The sequence below is a fragment of the Bos javanicus genome, chromosome 19, assembly GCF_032452875.1.
Source record: "Bos javanicus breed banteng chromosome 19, ARS-OSU_banteng_1.0, whole genome shotgun sequence".
In the NCBI taxonomy this organism is placed as follows: domain Eukaryota; kingdom Metazoa; phylum Chordata; class Mammalia; order Artiodactyla; family Bovidae; genus Bos; species Bos javanicus.
Genome location: NC_083886.1, coordinates 45,585,682 through 45,607,987, shown reverse-complemented (window position 1 = coordinate 45,607,987; position 22,306 = coordinate 45,585,682). Strand labels below are relative to the sequence as shown.

The 22,306-nt window shown below is 50.7% G+C and overlaps 1 protein-coding gene and 1 long non-coding RNA gene across 11 annotated transcripts; one reads left to right on the top strand and one right to left on the bottom strand.

The window, feature by feature from the left end:
* The first annotated feature begins 57 nt into the window (after positions 1 to 57).
* Positions 58 to 17,366, top strand: ITGA2B (integrin subunit alpha 2b). Of its 10 annotated transcripts, XM_061392091.1 has the most exons (30): positions 58 to 4,502; positions 5,765 to 5,886; positions 5,977 to 6,074; positions 6,181 to 6,349; positions 6,641 to 6,690; positions 6,768 to 6,813; positions 6,907 to 7,032; positions 7,404 to 7,451; positions 7,606 to 7,649; positions 7,778 to 7,831; positions 7,954 to 8,006; positions 8,216 to 8,427; positions 10,570 to 10,752; positions 11,000 to 11,045; positions 11,143 to 11,247; positions 11,335 to 11,390; positions 11,485 to 11,636; positions 11,793 to 11,918; positions 12,483 to 12,550; positions 12,774 to 12,921; positions 13,510 to 13,602; positions 13,840 to 13,919; positions 14,227 to 14,307; positions 14,432 to 14,528; positions 14,628 to 14,780; positions 14,881 to 14,997; positions 15,495 to 15,608; positions 15,837 to 15,938; positions 16,141 to 16,257; positions 17,062 to 17,366. In XM_061392091.1, the coding sequence occupies exons 1-30, from the start codon at positions 4,315 to 4,317 to the stop codon at positions 17,116 to 17,118; spliced, it is 3,105 nt and encodes a 1,034-aa protein (XP_061248075.1). In that variant the 5' UTR covers positions 58 to 4,314; the 3' UTR covers positions 17,119 to 17,366. The 10 variants fall into 10 exon arrangements, with proteins under 10 accessions (XP_061248075.1, XP_061248070.1, XP_061248071.1 ...); XM_061392086.1 differs by having other exon boundaries at positions 6,768 to 7,032; XM_061392087.1 differs by having other exon boundaries at positions 5,765 to 6,074.
* Positions 5,417 to 6,838, bottom strand: LOC133232549 (uncharacterized). The gene is made up of 2 exons (XR_009731396.1): positions 6,748 to 6,838; positions 5,417 to 6,302 (listed from the first exon to the last, which is right to left on the bottom strand). It is a non-coding gene; the product is annotated as an uncharacterized LOC133232549 (long non-coding RNA).
* Positions 17,367 to 22,306: the final 4,940 nt, after the last annotated feature.

Genomic DNA, 22,306 nt, shown 5'->3' with positions numbered 1-22,306 from the left:
GAAGGGATGGAGTTATGGGTCACAAATAACATCTTGTATGAAGTGGTCAAAGGATAGATTCTTATGAACCAGCTGTTTATGATGTTTAGATTGTGCTTCTCAAAGCTCAGTCTGTGCAAGTAGAGGTGAAACGTTGTGTTGTGGGAGGAAGTGATGGTTAAGTTTCTGTCAGTCTTACGTAGATGTCTTGGAATGTATATCTCCTTTCCACCAACTCTCCCAGATTTGTTTTTCTTTTTGGCTGCATTGGGTGGCATGCAGGATCTTTCCCTGACCAGGGATTGAACCTGTGCCCCCTACAGTGGAAGCGTGGAATCTTAATCTCGACTACCAGGGAAATCCCGATTTGGGGGCTTTTGAGTGGACTTCAGGGCAATTGAAATGAGTCACCTGCCTGGCCTTCCCTGCCAGAGTCCTGAGTCCTCCAGTACCAGTCCTGAGTTATTCTCAACCCTTTACTATGAGTACAGTGCTAGAGAGCTACCTGGTAAAAGGAAGAATGTGCTAATTGTTACTGAGCAGATAAAATTCTCTACTCTTCTATATGCAAAAGGCAGGGGAGATTGTGCATCAAATGCTTACCATAGTCCTGTAGTGATGAATTCGTTTCCTCTCTTCTTCAGCCTTTCAAGAAGGAACAGTACAATGTCTATTTCTATTTTCCTATTCTTACACAGTTGTATTCTCCCCTTGAAAAGAGAAGCTATTCCACTTGAACCTTGAGTTGGATGCTCAACTCAGATCTGCCTATTTCTCTAAAATAGCAAAATCCCCGCCCCCAAGTAAAGGATGTTAGAAAATGAAAAGTGGAAATTCCCTGGCGGTCTGGTGGTTGGGACTCTGCATTTTCACCACCATGGCTTGGGTTCAGTCCCTAGTCAGGGAACTAAGATCCCCCAAGTCTTGTGGCACAGCCAAAAAAAAAAAAAGTGGTGTTCTGAGCAGGCAAGGTGTCAGCAAAGAGGCAGACTGACCTGTAGAGATCCTCCATGTGAAGGTCTGTGCGGCTGCCTGATTACAGCAAGGGTTCTGCTACCTGCCTCAGCCGCCTGGGCTGCAACATGGAAGTTCTTCCTCCTCTACACCCTCAGTGACTAATTCAGGCCTTGTCAACCCTTTCCATTCTTGTTTGCCAGGGGTACCATCACCTCATCCCGTGTCTGAATTATTGCAGCCTTTTCCTGGCTGGCCTCCCTGACTCGGATATACTGGATTTTCAGAATTGTGGTTCATTTAGTACTCGCTGCTTCCCAGTAAAATAGTAAACTCTTGAGAGTGTAGGGACCAATTCTTATACTTTTTTTTTTTTTTCTTAATCCCTTAGACTAGTGTTTTATGTAGGGAGTTGAACACTTTCAGTAACATTTTGATTATGTGTTCAAGAAAGATAAAAGCAAAGCAAAATACTATTAGTAACAGGATTATGCAGGATTTAGCAAGGAAACATCAAAGATGAAGATTTTTCTCTATATCCTCCACATTGCCTAGCTCACTGCCAGACCCATGGTAGTTCAGCAATTGTTGACTTCATGAAGGCTTAGCATTCATTGAGAGATTCGAAGACTTAGGCTGATGGGATGGAAAAGTGAGAGCAATGTGTCAGCCCTCCTCTGCCTACTGTCAACTCAGCTGTGTCCCCAACAGCACTCCCACAAGGAATAGAATCTATTGAATACCAAAACTGTCCCTTCCCAAATCTGATCCTGTTTGAGTTAATGATACTACCCATCCTACCAGCCAGCCAGCATAGCTCTGAATTACTTTTGACACCTCCCTACCACATGGCAGGTGCTGATTGTGTAATCTCTGCCCTCCTTTGCTCCTGCCACCAGTACCCTGGTTCAGGCCTCATCACCTTTAACTGAGAGGATGGTAGGCACCATCCATCTGATCTTCCCACTAAGTCCTGCCTTTTCTAATCCCTTCTATCCATAGGCAGCTAGTATAATTCTGATTGGAGCACCATTTATCATGTATCTTATTCCCTGATTTATTAATTAAAACATCTGATTCTCCATCTCCTATGAATTAAAGTTCAGATTTCTCAGACATTCAGGGACCTGCAGTGATGAGACCCCAGCCTTCATTCCACCCTCATGCCCCAGTCCTCCCCTGTGTTGACTACTTACCTTTCTCTATAACTGACCTCTGTGTTCTGCTGTTACTTCCTTTGTCGAAAAACCCCTTCATTCTCTGACAAAAGGCAATATAGTACAATGGTTAAGAACGTGAGTTCAAGCACAAATGTGTTTGACACACAGTTTTTGCCACTCTGTGTACACTTGGACTATTTACCTAAAACTCCATGCCACAGTTTTAGCATTTCTAAAAGGGACATAATAGTAGCTAATTCATAGCGTTGTTATGAAGAAGCTGATAATATAAATCACTTCAGCTAGGTATCACCCCTACCTTTTTCAAGGCATTTACTATTCTGCTGCAGTTATATGTGTTCATGTCACGTCTTAACTCTCTCTGGACTGTTTTTTAAGGATCCTTGACAACTGTCTTTATATCTCTTACCACTCAATGTCTTGAACAGAACGAGAATTTATTAAAAACCTTGGTGAAGTGTGAGTTAATTTGGGGCTACACGGTACACCAGTAATACAGTTCCACTCAGCTAAGGACTGGGAGGGTGGAAGCTAAGTACAGGACTAAGTATTACGTGCTTGCTGTGAGCTTGGCACTGGGAATTCAGCAGTGAAGGAGGCCCAGACTAAAGTTCAAGGTGCTTCTAACCTAGAAAGGGATAGGATTTTGAGCTGTGTGCTCAAAGGAGGTGAATTATGAGGGCAAAGGCGGTGCTGCAGGGATTCCAGAATGGCCTGGGGAGTTGGGCGGGATAAGATGATGGTTAAGTTTGATCAGAAAATCTAACAGCCCTGGTAGTCCAGTGGAATCCACCTTGCAATGCAGAGAACTTGGGTTCGATCCCTGGTTGGGAAACTTAAGATCCCACACGCCAAGGAGCAACAGTTCCCACACCGCAACTACAGAACCCGTGCACTGCAAGGAAAGATCCCAGATGATGCAACTAAGACCCAACGCAGCCAAATAAATATTTAAAAAGAAAATATGAGCAAAAGCAATGTGACTATGTTCTTTACCCCAGCAGATCTCTCAAATTTCCTTCCTGACAACCTGCTTTTTTGGGAAGACAATGCAGTGCGCCAGTAAGACTTGCTTGGCACGCCTCTTCCTCTGAACATCCGTTAAAAAGTGCCCTTTCTGCTCAAAACTATTCCTTTTCTTTCCACTGTGTGAGCCTGCATTTGCATCTTCCAATCCTCAGTGCCTGCTGCTATTCAGTCTGTCGGCAATGCCTACAGTGTGATGGGCTCTTGGCTAGGTCCTGGGGCACCAGAAAGGAACCTCATTCTCAAGGGGCCTGTGGACAAAATCCAGTGAACAGACCATGACTAAGCAGAGTGATCAGTGCTGCATCCCTGTGTGTTAACCCCAGAGTGCCAGCCCGAGGAATTGAGGGAGGCATCCCCTAGGCAATGACCCCACTAGAATCAGGTCTTAGTGATTGGACAAGAGCTCTGTCACCCAAGAAGGAGTTAGACCTGCCTTCAACTGAACAGCTGGTGCAAATCTCAGAGCCTGTGAGCCAGAACACCCTGGGATGACTCCACTTTATCCCCATCTCCTCCCTTCAGCCAGGATCCATTCACTACCCCTCCCCCAGCACTGGCTACATTGCTGTGGCCACATTAAGACTTGGCCCTGGACGGAGGGTGAGTGAGGAAGCTATTGTGCCAATATGACTGAGTGAAGCTGCCAAAGGTCCCAGAAGGAGGAAGTGGATAAGTGCCTTATTCTTTTAAGGATACAGCAGCCTCGGGTCTTATCAGGGCCAGGAGCTTCCTCACTCCTTCCCCCACTTCTGACCAAGTCACAGTGTGCCTTGGCAGCGCAGGGAACTGTGGGGGGCGGGGAGGAGGACCTGTAGAACTGGGCTAGAGTGGAGGCATGTTGCATTATCCCAAGCAGGAAGCAGCGGTGGTTTAGACTAGTGTGGTGGTAGCAGAAATGGAATGAAGATTCAAGAGATATTGTTGAGCAGAACCAGCAGGACTTGATGATAAAATACGTTCAAGAAAAGGGAAGAATTGGCTTTCAACCATAAGCATCCACCCCCAGGGTGGACTTACTCTCTTCCCAGCAACCCTAGAAACCATATGGCCCAGGACTCTGCCTACTACTCAGCAAGTAGGTTTCAGGTTGATAAGAAAAGACTTCCTGTGGTGGAACTGAAAGAGGAAGCCACTAACCCAGTACTGCCTAGGAGGCTGTGGGAGAAGGAAGATGGCCAGAGCTCTTTGTCTACTTCGTGCCCTCTGGCTTCTGGAGTGGGTGCAGCTGCTTTTGGGACCCGGTGCTATGCCTCCAACCTGGGCCTTGAACCTGGATTCAGTGCAGTTCACTGTCTACACAGGCCCTAATGGCAGCCACTTTGGGTTTTCACTGGACTTCTACAAGAACAGCAATGGGAGGTGAGCCCTGGGAAACTTCCCCACCATCACTGCTTCTGTGGGTCTTGAGTTCCCCATTTGTGATAGAGGTTGAGCAAAATGATTTCCAGGGTCTATTTGGGCTGAGTTCTTGTTAGGAATACTGGGGTGTTAGCAAGAGGCACCAGTGGGGAGCTGAGCAGAGCAAAGACAAAGGGGAGACCCATGTTGATGCCTTATTTTTTCCTCAAGGGTCAGTTTTATGACCCACTCCACCCTCATCCCCTTGAAATACAGAAAGGAGCACATGTCTTAAGTTGACCTGCAGAACTGTGAAATTGTCTGTCTACTCCCATTTTGCTTTTCTATTCCAATCCCCTCAACCCAGCAAAATGATTGATATTTGAAAAGAAGCAATAGAGCATTATTGGTTGGGATTGATCAGGCTGCAAATTCAGACTGCTAAAATTAGAGTCCTGGCTCTTTCTCGCTATAGGAACAACCCTGAGCTCATTCCTTATTGCGATGGACACTAAGGTCCAGCTTCAGAGCCTAGCAATAGCAGATGAACTTTAAGTATCAGCACCTTGGGGAGTTGCCTCTGCTGAAGAGAGCCACCTCCCTCAAAGCTCCCCCACTTCCAAATGTGCCCCAGGAAGCAGTCAATGAGGAATGTGGAGGGAGGGGAGAGGTTAAGGGTCTGACTCTCTCATCTCAACTCCAGACAGTTCTGAGGATCTTTCTAGCTCCAAAGTTCCCAGGACATCGACCCATGGCTATTATTCGGTCTGAATCTCAACTCAATGCCCCCTGCCTGCTCCTGCTTCTTTCTCCTCTTTTTCAGATACTGGTCTCATGGGCACTACTTAGTAAACATCCTTCAAACTAAAAAGAAAAAAAAATTACAGCATTTTTGGAGCCCTCGTTATGTATTATTTGTCTGGCACTGGCATAAATGTTTTTCATGCGTTTATTTCATTTACTTCTCCTGACAGCATTGATTGGTATTGTCCACCTTTTATATACAATAGAGCTGTCATTTGAACCTAGATCTACTAAGTTATAGTCTCAGTTTTATCCTTAAGTTCCGCGGTTTCTGATGAGTATGTGACTTTCCTCGCTGGGAGTCAGTTTCACTGGCCATAAAATGAAAAGATTGGCTTCTATGGTCTGTGTCATCTCACTGAGAAAAGATCCAGTGACCCTCAAGGCACACCGCCCTTCCGAGGTGTGCTCCCGGCACAGGCATTGTGGCACGGGATACCCCAGAATCCACGGAGCGCTCACCCAGCTTTCTTATGCAGTGTGTACGTCGTGGTGGGCGCCCCACGGACCCTGGGCCACAGCGAGGAGGAGACCGGCGGCGTTTTCCTGTGCCCCTGGAAGGCCGAGGGCGGCCAGTGCATCTCGCTGCCCTTCGACCTCTGTGAGTCTCGCACAAGAAGAGAAAGGGAGGGGCTACAAGGAGCGCGGACGGCCGGGCTTCAGCACCCTACCCCCTTCTTGTGCCCTCCAGATGATGAAACACGAAGCATAGGCACCCAAACTTTCCAAACCTTCAAGGCCGGGCAAGGACTCGGGGCGTCGGTCGTTAGTTGGAGAGACAGCATTGTGGTGGGCGCTACCGGACCGGGATCAGGGAGCAGACGGAGGGCGGGGACACGTGGAGGGAGGAACCCGAGTCCCGCCCCTTCCCCACTCCCCTCTGGCTCTGCTTCAGGCCTGCGCCCCCTGGCAGCACTGGAACGTCCTAGATAGGAACGAGGAGGAGGCTCAGAAGACGCCCGTAGGTGGCTGCTTCGTGGCTCAGCTCCAAAACGGCGACCGCACAGAGTACTCGCCCTGCCGGGACAACAAAATGAGCCAGTTTTACGAGAGAAATCATTTCAGTGAGCTCCGCTCTCCGTTTCGGCCCCGCCCACTCGCGGCGGTTATCCATTAGCCCCCGCCCCCTTCACCCGATCTTTCCTGGCCTCCAACTCTCCCAAATCCTGCTTGCAGTCTGGGGTCGCCCAGATGGCCCAGTTCCTGACTCCACCCCCATGTCATGTCCACTGGGTGTCGATAGGAAATCACGTCCCTTATTACCCTGTGGCCCCGCCCTCGTTTGACTCCGCCTCCCGGCTCCGCGCCACCCCCCAGAGCGGGCTTCGCTGACCCTTCCTTTTTGCCTTCTCTAGGAGACGACAGGCGTTACTGCGAAGCCGGCTTCAGCTCGGTAGTCACTCAGGCGAGTAGGGAGCATAAACGGCGTGGGGGTGTCCCCCCAAACAGGACCCTCTCTCACCTTCAGAGCTTCTATTTCAGGCTGGGGAGCTGGTGCTTGGGGCTCCTGGCGGGTACTATTTCGTAGGTACGTGCCCATCCGTACACCTCCCTCCCTTCTCTCGACCCGGGCAGACCCCAGATTCCTGGGCGCCCATACCAACTGTCGCACGCGCCCTAGGTCTCCTGGCGCGGGCTCCAATCGCCGATATCATCTCAAGTTACCGCCCAAGCACCCTTTTGTGGCACGTGCCCACCCAGTTCACCTACGACCAGAGTCACTTACAATACTACGACGGCTACCGGGGTAACGTGGCACCTCCCTTCGAGGCTTCCTAGCACTCAAGTGTCACCGCCGGCCCGGTCCTACCCCTGCAGGAACGCCCCATTGTCAACTCTGGCTGGCCAGCCCCAGGACTAAGGCGCCCCCACTCTGCTCAGGCAGCTCCCTCTCCCTACCCTCTGCAGACAGCCCAGCTCCCAATGGCGAGCATGTCGACTTCTCGCACTGAATTCGCTTCGCGGCCTCGGGCAGGTCTTGACCTCTCGGTGGCCTCGATTTCCCCGTCTCCGAAATGCAGAGTTTGAACTGGGTGGTCTCTGAGTCCCCTCCCTTCCCACTCGGGCCCCTTCCCTGCTTCACCCTCCCGGAAGGACTAATTCGCACTGTGCCTTCAGGGTACTCCGTGGCCGTGGGCAACTTCGACGGAAATCCCAACACTACAGGCAAGAAATTCACTTAGGGGTGGGGTTTGGGGAGTCCCGCCCGGAAAGGAGCACTTCCAAGACCGGCATCGAAATCTCGCTGGGATTCGGAAGGGCAGGCGGGAGGCAGGTGGGGGTTCCAGAGACCTCACTTTCTGGGCCCAACTCTCCCCAGAGTATGTCTTCGGTGCCCCCACCTGGAGTTGGACCCTGGGAGCGGTGAGTGCCCTCTGTCCACCCCTCACTGATTTCACTCTTCAGCCTGAACCGCGCCCCCCGCCCCCCCAACTTCCTGCCCTTCTGCGGTGAGGTCAACTGTGACATGCTCCTGTATGTTTTCTGAGCAGGTGGAAATTTTGGACTCGTACCACCAGATGCTGCACCGGCTGCATGGAGAGCAGGTGAGGATCAGGTGGGGATGGCCAAGGCAAGGGAATTGAGACCCTGGAATATTCCACGAGACATGGTGGGATCAAAGTGTGAGTATGAGGACAGAAATTAAGGTGTGCCCCATTTCCTGCAGATGGCTTCATATTTTGGGCACTCAGTGGCCGTCACTGACGTCAATGGGGATGGGTGAGAAGCCAGGCGCCCCCACCCCTACCCACTTGGGTCCCAAATTACCAGAGGTGTTGACTGCCCTCAGTCTCCCATCTCTTCCTTTCCCAGCCCTCACTCACACATGACCACTGAGGGGAGCGGGAGGGCAAGGATGGGTAAGCCTGAGCTCAGGCCCACAGCATCCCTGTAGCCCATCCCCACATAACCACCCATTGGGCCTGCAGGAGGCATGACCTCTTGGTGGGTGCACCACTGTACATGGAGAGCCGTGCTGACCGCAAGCTGGCCGAGGTGGGGCGTGTGTACTTGTTCCTGCAGACTCGAGGCGCCCGAATGCTGGGGGCCCCCAACCTACTGCTGACTGGCACACAGCTCTATGGGCGATTTGGCTCAGCCATTGCACCTCTGGGAGACCTCAATCGGGATGGCTACAACGGTAAGGGAAGAGAGAAGGGGTTTATGCCATGGCAAAGATCGTGGATTTGACCTGAGGGCAGAGGGAGCCAGGAAGGGCTTTGAGCAGGAGAGAGTTAAAGGAGACCAGTCGGGATTTGTTTGCATTAGTCCAAGCAAGAGATGGTGACCACTGGGATGTGGGCTTTGGCAGCAGAGTTAGAGATGAGGGTGATTTCTAGATAGTTATTACTTAGATTACTAGAACTTGATGGGTGACTGGAGGTGGGGCTAAGAGAGAGGAGTTGGGTGGGTGGTGGTGCCCTTCACTGCCTGAAACTCAAGTCTTGCCACAGGCCTGGAGAGAGATCAGCAGTTCAGCTCTGCTCTCATTTGGTCTTTCTCTCTCTTTTTTGGCCATGCTACACAACTTGCAGGATCTTAGTTCCCCAATCAGGGATCGAACCCCATACCCCTGGCAGTGAAAGTACGGAGTCCTAACCAGTGGACCGCCAGGGAATTCCCTGGACTTGTTTGATCATGAAAGGCTTGGGAGCCTTAGGCAGACGTATCCAGAGAACAGTTGGGTGTGACTTCCTCCATTTCCAGCAGAGAGGTCTGAATGGGAGATAGGGGATTGGGGAAGGTCGATGAGGCCCTGGGAGCTTGCAGTGTGGGAAGAAGCCCAGGAGAGAGCCCTGGGGAGCAAGAGCACTTAGGGGACTCCCAGAGAAAGTAGATCTAGAAAGGAGACAGAGGGATGTTCAGAGGGGTAGGAGGGAAACTAGGAGATCTGATGGCCCAGAACTCAAAGGAAGAGTACTGGAAGCAGAAGGAAGCTGGGTCAGTGGCTCCAGATGCTGCTAAAAGATACAATTAGATGGGGCTAGAGAAGTAAGTATTCCTGGGCTTTAGCAAGAAGGAAGTCATTGGTGACAGTGACAAGAACCAATTCAGGGCTAGCATGGTGCAAGGTATGAATGAACGTGAAGATCTGATGGCAGCCAGAGTAGACTGCTCTTTCTACCAGTTTGTGAAAGGAGAAAGAGAAAGGTGATGACTGAAAGGAGATGAGGATCAAAGGAAGGCTATTTTAATTGTAAAGACTATGGAGTAGGTGGAATGTGGAGGAAAATGATCTTGTGGGGAAATAGGGGCGGGGAGTGAGCTGGAGGTGGGTCCCTGCAATGCCTGAGAGATGCAGGGCTGGGATGCTCAGCCTAGTGGCAGGGGTAGGAGGGACACTATTCTAGGGTCAAGAGGGGAGAAGAGCAAAAAGCACAACAGTTTGGTTGCTTCTGTTTGCGAAGGAAGTGAGAGGCAGGGAGCTTGATTGAGTAGAGAAGGTTTGAAATAGGTGCTGAGCAGAAAACCCTGAGGGACTGCTAGGCATACACGGAGGCCCCTAGTGATGGCTGGAGGTCAGGAATTCATGGTGCCCAGTGTGGTGGGGTCTGGCCAGGACTGGCAATGGGGCGGGATGGCTGAGGATATGGCAAGGGTAATTGAATGTTTAGAAAATAGGTGGAGAGATGGGGAAGCCAAAGATCAGGTGATTGGACGAGACTGTGCTGAGTCTGTCAGAAAAGTCAGTAGATCTTTAAAAGAAAAAAACTGCACAGGAAACATACCATGAAGTCAGAAGGCAAGGGAAAGACAGTTACAATATATATATCAAAGATCTTAATTGCCATCACATGCAAAGAATTCTTACAGATTAATAAGATTATTAATGATGATTACATTTTCAAGAGTGGTCATTAAAGTTATTAGTGATGACAACCCCATGGTGTGACCCTGGGTTTACATGGTGGGAGTGGAATGCCCCAGCTGAAGAGGGGGCAAATATTTAGCAGGTCTTGGTTACTTAATCTTCTGGGACTCTATTTTCTCTTTTAAAATGGGAATAATAGTGCCTAGTTTTCAGGATGAAAAGAAATCATGACAATATATTGTCCTCAATAGATAGTGAGGGCTGTTAGACTGTTTTTACAATAATCTGACTTGATGGGTCTTCCTCCCACCCAATTGTAAACTCTTGGAGAGTGGGGCAGATGCCTCCTTGACCCCCACATTCCTCTCCTGGTTCCCTGGGGTCTGCCTAGAGAAAGAGCTCAGGAAAATGTTACAGGGCCTGGAGAGACTGGATAACAGATAGCTACTCCCTTTCTGTTGTTCTTTCCAGATGTCGCAGTAGCCGCCCCCTGTGGGGGTCCCAACGGTCAAGGCCAAGTGTTGGTGTACCTGGGTCAGAGTGAGGGGCTTAACCCGTCCCCCTCCCAGGTCCTAGACAGCCCCTTCCCCACAGGCTCTGGCTTTGGTTTCTCCCTTCGAGGTGCCACAGATATCGATGACAACGGATACCCAGGTGCCCCTGACCTGCCTCCAACTAGACAGGAAGGGCCCTTGGGCATTAGCTGGAGATACTGAGAGACACAGCAAGGGGCTTGAACCTGACCTGGTGCCCCACTGAGAACTCTGTGGGTTGGGGGGCCAGATCAAACCTCCTATGGGGGGGAGGTAGTGTGGGAAACCCCTGAGAAAATGAGATGAAGACCCCATAACTCTCTAATTAACGATTCTGACACCTCCCCTCCTTCCCACAATGTCTATAGACCTGCTTGTGGGAGCTTACGGGGCCAGCAAGGTCGTGGTATACAGGTGAGCGCTGGCTCCAGGGGTGGGATGGGGAAGAACCCACCCCATCAGAGACTAGGTCAGGAGGGGCCACCAAGGCAAGCCTCCCAATTCCCACCAGGGCTCAGCCCGTGGTGATGGTCACTGTCCAGCTGATGGTGCAAGATTCACTGAACCCTGCTGTGAAGACTTGTGTCCTGTCCCAGACCAAGACCCCAGTGAGCTGGTGAGGAAACGGAGGGTGTGGGCCAGGCAGGATCTGGGACTTCAGCTGGGCGACCCTAGCCCCAGAGCCCCATTCATCTCTCTGCAGCTTTAACATCCAGATGTGTGTGGGAGCCACTGGGCACAACATTCCCGAGAAGCTGCGTGAGTGGCACCCTGGGGACAGGAGGCATGTGGGCCTGGGCTCCGCTGGAGGCTGGCCTGGGAGACTCTGACGTGCCCCGCTTGCCTGGGCCAGACCTGAATGCCGAGCTGCAGCTGGACCGGCAGAAGCCCCGCCAGGGCCGGCGGGTCCTACTGCTGGACTCTCAGCAGGCAGGCACCATCCTGAACCTGGATCTGAGAGGCAGACACAACCCCAACTGCTCCACCGCCACGGCCTTCCTTCGAGTATGCCCAGGCTGGGGGTGGGCAGGGCTGGGTGTGCAGAGCCTGTTAATCCAGCCCCGGGGCATGGGGCCAGGCGCTGCAGGGGTGGTCAGCAGGACACACAGGGTAGGTAGGGTACGTGGTAGCAAGACAGCCGTCTCTTGCCCCCTTCCCTAGGATGAGGCCGACTTCCGGGACAAGCTAAGCCCTATCGTGCTCAGCTTTAGTGTGTCCCTGCCGCCGGAGAAGGATGGAGGAGCCCCTGCTCTCGTGCTGCATGGAAACACCCACGTCCAGGAACAGGTAGAGGTGGGCAGGTGCAGGCAGGGGAGGGGGAGGACCCCTGCAAGATTGTCAAGGTTTGGGTTGGTGTCCATACTGACATCCAAATAGACATCCAAACCTGGATGTCACCTCTAATCTCTGGTGTTACTCTAAACCCTAATGAAAACTGCCAAATCTCAATACCCCCAAAGCCTCATATAAACCTCAGATGTTGACATCACCTCTAAACTCTCATTTAAACCCTGATGTCTACCCGCTCATCTCCCACCTGAGAGCTTCCACTTCTCCGTGCTTTCCTTTAAGAGCTGTGATTTTTTTCCCCCTTAATTTGGAAGAGGGATATTTGCTGATGGTATCCAATTCAAGAACTGAGTTATAAAATCTGGAAATACATGTTAACAGGAAATATTGTTAACGTTTGATGGATTTCCTTGCATCATCAAAGCCCTGACATCATCCCAAACCCTGAGGCAAACCCCAAAGCTCTGATATCATCATCAACCTTTTCTTCTCAAACCTTCTAATTCCCCAAACCCACTGTGACCCCCAAACCTACCCACCCACATGAGATGTCCCCTCTAGACCCGCATCATTCTGGACTGTGGGGACGATGACCTGTGTGTGCCGCAGCTGCAGCTCACTGCTAGCGTGTGAGAAGACCGCCCACTGCCCCCCCACACCACCCACTGCCCCCCTACACCACCCACTGCCCCCCAACACCACCCACTGCCCCCCCCCACCCCTCCCTGTCTACCCTGACGACAGCCCCTCCTCACCTGGATCCTGATACTCTGGCCTCAGTCCGTCTCCTCATCCCAGCCCCTGGGCTTGGACCCAGCCTCCTTGGCTTTACTCCCTTCTCAACCGCCACAGGAAGGGCTCCCCACTCCTAATTGGAGCCGACAACGTGCTGGAGCTGCAAATGGATGCGGCCAATGAGGGTGAGGGAGCCTACGAGGCTGAGCTGACTGTGTACCTGCCCCCAGGCGCCCACTACATGCGGGCTGTCAGCAACATGGAGGTGAGCCCCAACCTGGGCGTCCATGGGGACCTGGGAAGTGTGGGAGCCTTGATTCTCATCTCCCACCTGATAGCTCCCGTTTCTCTATGCTTTCCTTCAAGAGCTCTGATTTTTTTTACCCCTCTAATTTGAAAGAGGAATATTTGCTAATGGCATACAATTCAAGAACTCGATTATAAAATCAGGAAGTAACTGTTAACAGGAGCCACCGTTTAGATCTGGTTTTGGATTTCCCTTAAATTTCTGTACTGTTAAATTTGGATTTTCTTGCGTTCTTTTTTCTTGAAATGGATACTTACATAAGTGTATATTTATTTTTTATTTTACTGATGCAGTTTATAACAATGCAGTTACCCTCCATATGATGTTTTGTGGTTTTCATTTTTTTTTAATCATTAAAAAGAATAGTAAGGCATACAGTAATACACAGTAATACATAAACAGGAATGTGACAGTCCTTGAATTCCACCTCCCCTTGAAACCCTCCATCCCACCCTGGAATCCTCCCCACCCTGACTTTCCAAGGGACCTTAAATATATAAGGGATGCTGTGTAACCATCTTCTTTCTCGGAACTGCTTCTCTGAAGGGGTTTGAGAGACTCATCTGTAACCAGAAGAAGGAGAACGAGACCAAGGTGGTGCTGTGTGAGCTGGGCAACCCCATGAAGAGTAACGCCCAGGTGAGGCCACTCAGGCCTGGGTGCTGGGTCTCCTCTACCAGGGGTTCATAGACAGCTGGGTTTCGGGGGCTGGGTTTGAAGTCAGATGGCTCCAGACTGGAATCCTTGTCCTCTCACTCCCTGGATGTGTGGTCTTGGGTGAGTGACTCCCTCTCTGAGTGGTCTTCAGGACGAGGACTGGAGGCCACATTCAGAGTGGGCATCTGGACAGTGACTCTGGCCCTCCCCGTGTCTCAGATAGAAGTCATGATGTGGGTGAGCGTGGAGAAGCTGGAAGAGGCTGGGGAGCAGGTGTCCTTCCTGCTGCAGATCAGGAGGTATACTAGACTGGGGGGCACTCCCTCCCCCTGTCTGATCCCCACACAGAGACCCTCAGATGCCCGCCACACAGAAGGGTTCTCTAGGAGGCATGCTCTTTAGACTTCCCTGTTTCCTTTCTTCCTCAGAGACTTGAGTTTTGGAGCCCTAGAGGAACTCACTTTAGTGTGGTGTGCTGTTTATGGAGTTAGCTCTTCCTGAGCCCTCTGATATTCTGCCCTCCCTCCCCTGCCCCCCGCCCTGAGAGTCCTAATGTTCACTGGGCTGATATCCCTAATCTGTTTCTCCTCGGCCCCCTTCCTACAGCAAGAACAGCCAGAATCCAAATAGTGAGATGGTGGAGCTGGATGTGCCAGTCCGGGCAGTGGCCCACGTGGAGTTGAGAGGGTGAGAGGCCAGGGAAACAAAAGGGAGTTGGCAGGCACAGCCCTGAGGCTCAGGGGGTCCTGGGCAAACCCCCACAGGCAAGTCAGGGGGCCAGGCTCACTCTGGGGGTCTCGGGCCTCTGCAGGAATTCCTTTCCAGCCTCCCTGGTGGTGGCTGCAGAAGAAGGGAATGGGCAGAACAGCTCTGACAGCTGGGGCCCCAAAGTGGAGCACACCTACGAGGTAGGAAGGAGGCTCTGGGCCCCAGGCTGGGGTAGGAGGGTCCCAGGAGCTGGTTTTGGTGCTGAGCCTCCTAACATCCTGCCGCCACCACCCTGCCAGCTCCACAACAATGGCCCTGGTGCTGTAAGTGGTCTCCGCCTCAACCTCTACCTCCCCAGCCAGTCCCAGCCCTCAGACCTGCTCTACATCCTGGATATTCATCCACAGGGAGGCCTTCAGTGCGCCTCACAGCCCTCTCCCAACCCCCTCCAGGTGAGAGCCTGCGTGAATCCCTAGCCATCAACCAGGGCCCCTGTGGGAGGGCTGGCAGATGGGCAGAGCGTGAGACCTGAGGGCCTCTTTGCCTCCTCAGCTGGAATGGAGGCTGCCCACCCCCAGCCCTTCCCCAGCCCATCACAAGCGGGATCGCAGACAGGCGGTCCTGCCGGAGGAGAAGCAGCCCTCAAGGCTCCAAGATCCAATCTTGGTGGTGAGCAGGCTCTGTGGTCTCCAGCTGGGGCCACCCTGGGGCCCAGAGGCAGAGGGGATGGGAGGCAGAGGAGAGAGAAGGGTGTGGTGGGGACCTCGTGTGGGTCACCTTGGTCTCACAGGGACCTCCAGGTGAATATGAAGGATTGTGCTCGTCTTGTGTCTGGGGTGAGGGTGGGGGGGAGCACTTGTATATTTCAAGGTATCCAGTACATTAAAGAAAATGAATAAATGCCAAAGCAGGGTTACAATAAGGCTTAGTGCTGAACGCTATACGATTGACCCACTTCTTCCTGCCCTTTCCCTGTATCTCTGGGACAGTGTGAGCAATCCCATTCAAAGATAACGTCCCAAGCTTGAATCTGAGGCCCTTCCCGACAGGGAGGCCTGGCCCAAGCTCTTCGACCCCCAACCCCGCTCTGACTTGGGTCCTATGATGGGGGTGATAATGGATCAGTAGGGGCTGGGGACCCTCAGAGCTGCGACTCGTCCCCTCAGAGCTGCGACTCGGCGCCCTGTACTGTGGTGCAGTGTGAGCTGCAGGAGATGGCACGCGGGCAGCGGGTCATGGTCACGGTGCTGGCCTTGCTGTCAAGGTCCATCCTCCAAGAGGTGAACCCGGATGCGGGTGGGCGGGGCCTTCTAGAGGCGGGGCCTGATGTACTTGGGGCGGAGCTTGGGAGGAGGCGGGGCTTTAGGGCGGGGAGAGAGTGAGGGCTGGGTTTAATTTGGAGTGGATAGAATTAGGTCCGGCGGATCTCCCGTACAGCCGAGTCCGAGGCCGGGACTCCTGCAACCAACAGGCCTCGGGTGAACGCCTTTCACCTCCACCCCATACAGAGGCCCCTGGATCAGTTTGTGCTGCAGTCGCACGCTTGGTTCAACGTCTCCTCCTTTCCCTACTCCGTGCCTGCCCTCAGCCTGCCCAGCGGGGAAGCTCTGGTGGGTGTGGAATGGTGGTGGCAGAAAGGGTCCCGCGGGTCTCCCATTGGTCTTCCCCTGAGTCCCTGCCCAGCCGGGACTGCCTGGATCTGAGAGGTGGGACAAGGAGGTGGCTTGGCCGCAGGTCACCGGCTCGCAAGTCTGAGTCTCTGGGAAAGGCAAGTGTCCCGTTGACTGAGTAGACCCGCGGGTCACCCCTCAGGTGCAGACGCAGCTGCTTCGGGTCTCGGAGGAGAGAGAGATTCCAATGTGGTGGGTGCTGGTAGGCGTGCTGGGCGGCCTGCTGCTGCTCACATTCCTGATCCTGGCCATGTGGAAGGTGAGGCATGAAGCAAGGTTGAGGTGGTGGTGGGCGGGGCGGGGGGGTGGTGGTGCGGGGAGGGTAGAAGTGAGGTGGTGGGGGTCGGAGGTGAGGAGGGCAGGCAATCCCACTGGGAGGCAGAGAGAGATGGTGGCCCAAGTAGATGACCCAGGGTCCATCTGATTTCTATCTCCACTATTAGAATGTCACCTTCCAGAGGATCTCTTCCAGGGCACAGGTCCCTGGGAGAGGTGGCACCTGAAATCCTAAGTCCTTTAGACCCGTTCCCCCTGAGAGCAGGAGTCCCAGGGACTGAGTCTTGCCTTCTGGAATCCATTGACCCCTGAGAATTTTCACCTCCTCCCTGCTCTGTCCCTCCCCCAGAAGGACCCAGGTCTTCCTGCTCCAATGTGTCCCTGGTGGGTCATTCCCTCCTCTGCCCCTGGAGAACACCTGCACTGTTCTCAAACTCGCTCAAGTGTCCAAACCCTAAAAAGCCACAGTGCTTTTAGGGAAAACATACATTAGACTTATAATAATCAAATATATACCATCACACGCTGGAGTCATATAGAGACATAATCATCAGTACTTAAGAAAAATTCAGGAAGTGAAAAGCAAAATTTTAAAATCTTTTTTTTGTTTGTTTCATGCATTATCTCTAAATGGGAAACGCCTCCACTTGATCATATAGTGGGGATTGTGTTGGTCCAGGTTGAGGACCTTGTGGCTGACTGGTTTCTAGCATACATTCTCCATTGCTGCTCTGGGGCTGAAAAAATCACCTTTACACCCCATCCCTGGCCCCTGTGCACCTCCTAGGTTGGCTTCTTCAAGCGGAATCGTCCACCCTTAGAAGAAGATGATGAAGAGGAGTGATGAGCCCACACATCTCTGTCCTGCAGCAAGGCTGGGTGTGATGTTGTGTCCCTTCTCCAATGAGTGCCCCCCCCCAATCTCTGGTTGCCCAAGGCTGGGAGGGTGCCACTCTAATAGTGGAGATGGAGATCAGATGGACCCTGAGTCATCTACTTGGGCCAGCATCTCTCTGCCTCCTGATGTCCTCTCCCTCCCTTCAGAGCTGAGTCACCCCCTCTTCTGCTGCCTAATAAAGAACTTGGAACCCAGCTCCACAGCATGCTGCTTCTTCTTGGGGGTCAGAAGAGGAGAGGGGCCTGAGGTGATGTTTGGGCTGAGGAATCTAGGACTGGAAGAAGTGTGAGCAGAGAGGTCTCTGCCAGGGTTAGGGTGCAAATTACTGTCTTTGGGGAGTATCAGGAGCGAAAGAGTAGAACAAGGGAAAAGGGATGGCAGAGCCTCCAAGTGAGACTGGAGGAGGATGGGGTGTCTCAGGGTGGTTGGGTGAGAGGGGGGTTGGGCGCATCAGAAAAGGGAGGCTGAGTCCCTGGTGGGTGAATTTAAACAATATTTTTTTCCATGATTTTGGAGGAAATAAACCCCGAGTTGAGAGTTGGGGAAGTAATACGCTGTCTCCACTCTCATAAAAGAAGGTCCTTAAAGCTGTATTCAGGGATTTCCTTGGTGGTCAGTGGTTAAAACTCACCTTCCAATGCAGGGCGTGTAGATTCGATTTCTGATGGGGTCAAAAAGTCAAAACATAAAACAGAAGCAATGTTGTAACATTCTATAAAGAGAAAAAAAATGGCCCATATAAAAACGTTTTGTAAGATTTATTTATTATTTTTTATTTTTGGCTGCTCTGGGTCTTCCTTGCTACACCTGGGCTTTCTCTCGTTGCTGGGAGGCGGGACTGCTTTTCCTTGCAGTGAGCTGGGCTTCAGTAGTTGTGGCACACAGGCTTAGTTGCTTCCAGACACGTGGGATCTTCCCTGACCAGGGATGGAATCCATGTCCCCTGCACTGGCAGAGGTATTCTTAATCACTAGACCACCAGGGAAACCACACCCCCAAAAAATCTTTAAAAAAAAAAAAGATGTTCAGAGTGAGAAGGGGCAGAGGGAGGCTGAGTAAGCCCTGTCTGAGGAAGGCAGAGTTTCAGCAGGCACAGAAGAGCAGGCATTGCTCTCTGGCTACCCTGCTACTTGCTGTTCCTTCTTCCCCACTAAGGGGAGGGGTGTTCAGTTTGGAATGAGGGCACAGGAAGGGAGCTCGCAGGAGAGCTGGGAGTGGAACACAGCTGTCCCATGGTGGAGGCTGGAGCCAGTGAGTAGCGGTGGGGGGGTCCTCCTGGAGTCCTGAGAGATGTGTTGATTCGTAAGTTCAGTAAATATTTATGGAGCAGCTACCATGTGCCTAGTCCTGTTCCAGTGCTAGGATGGAGCAAGGGATGAAACAAAGTCCCTGAGCTCATGGAACTTACATTCGACCAGGAGGAAAGAACGAACAAACTAATGTATGATCAGTGGAGGTCAAAATAAAGATAAGGAGACAGTGATCGAATAATTGGTGCTGGGAGAGGGCTGACATTTTAGGGAAAGTGGTCAGGGAAAGCCCTTGTGATGAGATAAGCAGAGAGATGAATGAAAAGATTCAGGAATTAGATCTGATAGAGTGCCTGAAGAATGATGGACGGAGGTTCATGACATTGTACAGGAGGCAGTGATTAAGACCATTCCCAAGAAAAAGAAATGCAAAAAGGCAAAATGGTTGTCTGAGGAGTTCTTACAAATAGCTGAAAAAAGAAGAGAAGCTAAAGGCAAAGGAGAAAAGGAAATATATACCCATTTGAATTCAGAGTTCCAAAGAATAGCAAGGAGAGATAAGAAAGCCATCCTCAGTTATCAATGCAAAGAAATAGAGGAAAACAATAGAATGGGTAAGACTAGAGATCTCTTCAAGAAAATTAGAGATACCAAGGGAACATATCATGCAAAGATGGGTACAATAAAGGACAGAAATGGTATGGACCTAACAGAAGCAGAAGATATTAAGCAGAAGTGGCAAGAATACACAGAACTGTACCAAAAAAATCTTCATGAACCAGATAACCACAATGGTGTGATCACTCACCTAGAGCCAAACATCCTGGAGTGTGAAGTCAAGTGGGCTTTAGGAAGCATCACTATGAACAAAGCTAGTGGAGGTGATAGAATTCCAGTTGAGCTATTTCAAATCCTAAAAGATGATGCTGTGAAAGTGCTGCACTCAATATATTACAAATTTGGAAAACTCAGCAGTGGCCACAGGACTGGAAAAAGTCAGTTTTCATCCCAATCCCAAAGAAAGGCAATGCCAAAGAATGCTGAAACTACCGCACAATTGCACTCATCTCACACACTAGTAAAGTAATGCTCAAAATTCTCCAAGCCAGGCTTCAACAGTACATGAACCATGAACTTCCAGATGTTCAAGTTGGATTTAGAAAAGGCAGAGGAACCAGAGATCAAATTGCCAACATCCATTGGATCATCAAAAAAGCAAGAGAGTTCCAGAAAAACATCTATTTCTGCTTTATTGACTATGCCAAAGCCTTTGACTGTGTGGATCACAACAAACTGCAGAAAATTCTTAAAGAGATGGGACTACCAGTCTACCTTACCTGCCTCCTGAGAAATCTGTATTCAGGTCAAGAAGCAACAGTTAGAACAGGACATCGAACAACAGACTGGTTCCAAATTGGGAAAGGAGCATGTTAGGGCTGTATATTGTCACTCTGCTTATTTTACTTATATGCAGAATACATTATGCAAAATACCTGACTGGATGAAGCACAAGCTGGAGTCAAGATGGCTGGGAGAAATATCAATAACCTCAGATATGCAGATGACACTACCCTTATGGCAGAAAACGAAGAACTAAACAGCCTCTTGATGAAAGTGAAAGAGGAGAGGGGAAAAGTTGGCTTAAAACTCAACATTCAGAAAACTAAGATCATGGCATCTGGTCCCATCACTTGATGGCAAATAGATGGGGAAACAATGGAAACAGTGAGAGACTTTATTTTGGGGGGCTCCAAAATCACTGCAGATGGTGACTGCAGCCATGAAATTAAAAGACGCTTGCTCCTTGGAAGAAAAGCTATGACCAACCTAGACAGCATATTAAAAAGCAGAGACATTACTTTGTCAACAAAGGTCTGTCTAGTCAAAGCTGTTGTTTTTCCAGTAGTCATGTAAGGATGTGAGAGTTGGAACATAAAGAGAGCTGAGAACGGAAGAATTGATGCTTTTGAACTGTGATGTTGGAGAAGACTCTTGAGAGTCCCTGGGACTGCAAGGAGATCAAACCAGTCAATTTTAAGGAAATCAATCCTAAATATTCATTGGAAGAACTGATGCTGAAGCTGAAACCCCAATACTTTGGCCACCTGATGTGAAGAACTGATTCATTGGAAAAGACCCTGATGCTGGGAAAGATTGAAGGCAGAAGGAGAAGGAGACAACAGAGAATGAGATGGTTAGATGGCATCACCGATTCAATGGACATGAGTTTGCATAAGGTCCGGGAGGTGGTGATGGACAGGGAAGCCTGGAATGCTGCAGTCCATGGGGTCACAAAGAGTCAGACACAACTGAGCGACTGAACTGAACTGAAGTGGGAGCAGGCTTGACGTATTCAAGCAAAAGAAAGGAGACCCTTGGGCTGAAGGCAGGCGAGGAATCCAGATGAAGTTAGGGGTGGGGGCAGGCATGCAGCACTTTGCAGCCATGGGGAAGAACTTTGGACTTGATGCTGAGTGTTGAGGGAAGCCACTGATGAACAGACTTACCACACAAGAGCTGCTGGCATTTGATTTTACCCAAAGGGGTAAAAGGTAAATTATGTAAAGAGAACAATTTGACATCCATGCATGGCATGTTCCAGAACAGGTTTCTTCATGGGTGACTGTGACCATTTAGGAAAATATTAAGCTGTGATCCTTAAATAGCAGCCAAACCCTCTCTTCCCGTGGCCATTGTAATTGGATGGCCCCAGACAATTTATCTTGATCCAGCAAAGCATTTGGCATTTGTCCTTATAAACAAGACAGAAATGTGACCTGGATGATAGAGATGCGGATTTAAAATTGAACAATTTTGATAAAGCAGAGGCAATCTCTGTGGGGGCGTCCCAAAGCTCCATCCTCGGGATGCCTGGTATTGTCATGAGTCCCGTGAATGGAGGCAGCAAAGCTGCTTTCACCCTGCAGATGGCTGCTGGCTGAGAGGCAGCTCCAATACAATGGGTGATGAAGCAGATTCAAGGCAGCCTTGACAGATTGTAAAGTTGGGTTGAAACCAACAAGATGAAATTCACCAGGAATGAGTGCTAAATCCTGTGTTGAGGTTGTGAAAAAAAAATTGGTTACATAAGAATTAGAAGGGGGAAATATGAATAGATGGAAATTTGTGAAAAAGAAAGAAAAAGGGATAGAGGGAGGAAGGAAGGGAGAACGAGAGAGAGAGGGAGGGAAACAAAGAATCAATCAGGTGGTGTGGTTTTGTTCACAAGCTCATAATTATGTGTCCTTGACAGGAGACCCAAAAGAGGCACCTAACCAGGAAAAAAGCTTGACCTCTGAGGGACAGGGAGTTCCTTACCCTAAGTGTCCAGGCCCCTTCAGGGCACCATATTGTGAGAAAGAGAAGGTGACAAGCAAAAGAAAACCAGAAGAGGGATGCAGATTAGATGAGGATTTGACCAAGTTGAATGATAAAGATGACCAGAAACTGGAAAGGAGAGATTGGTGGGTGCCAGGGCAAGCTTCCAGTGCGGGATTCAAACGTGCGGTTCTAAGCATTTGGTTTGCCCTGGGATGGATATACTACTGGGCAGTGGTGAGCCTCACCCCGAGGGTGAACCTCACCCTGAGCCAACAGCAACATCTGTTGCGCTCCAGTAAAGCACCCTTTACATCATTATCTCTTTTAATCCTTACAATAATCCTACAAGGCAGAGATTACCACAACTCTCATCTTAAAGGAAGGCTGTGGAGCAGAAGGCTAAGGAACTTGCTTAGAACTCAAGAGGAGGAAGACTAGACAAGAACCCCCGGACCGAGGTTATTCCCCCATGGGACTGCGCCCTACCTTCCTAGCACCGCGCAGGTTGTTTGTGCGGAGAGGACTGCGCAGTTCTTGACAGTTTTTGGAGACACTCATGAGCA

What these genes read in the sequence shown, in the direction of transcription:
- ITGA2B (XM_061392085.1), top strand. Translation starts at nt 4,315, where the DNA reads ATGGCCAGAGCTCTTTGTCTACTTCGTGCCCTCTGGCTTCTGGAGTGG. An exon ending in TACAAGAACAGCAATGGGAG is followed by an intron (nt 4,503 to 5,764) that starts GTGAGCCCTGGG and finishes TTTCTTATGCAG; the next exon opens with TGTGTACGTCGTGGTGGGCG. An exon ending in CAATCGGGATGGCTACAACG is followed by an intron (nt 8,428 to 10,569) that starts GTAAGGGAAGAG and finishes TGTTCTTTCCAG; the next exon opens with ATGTCGCAGTAGCCGCCCCC.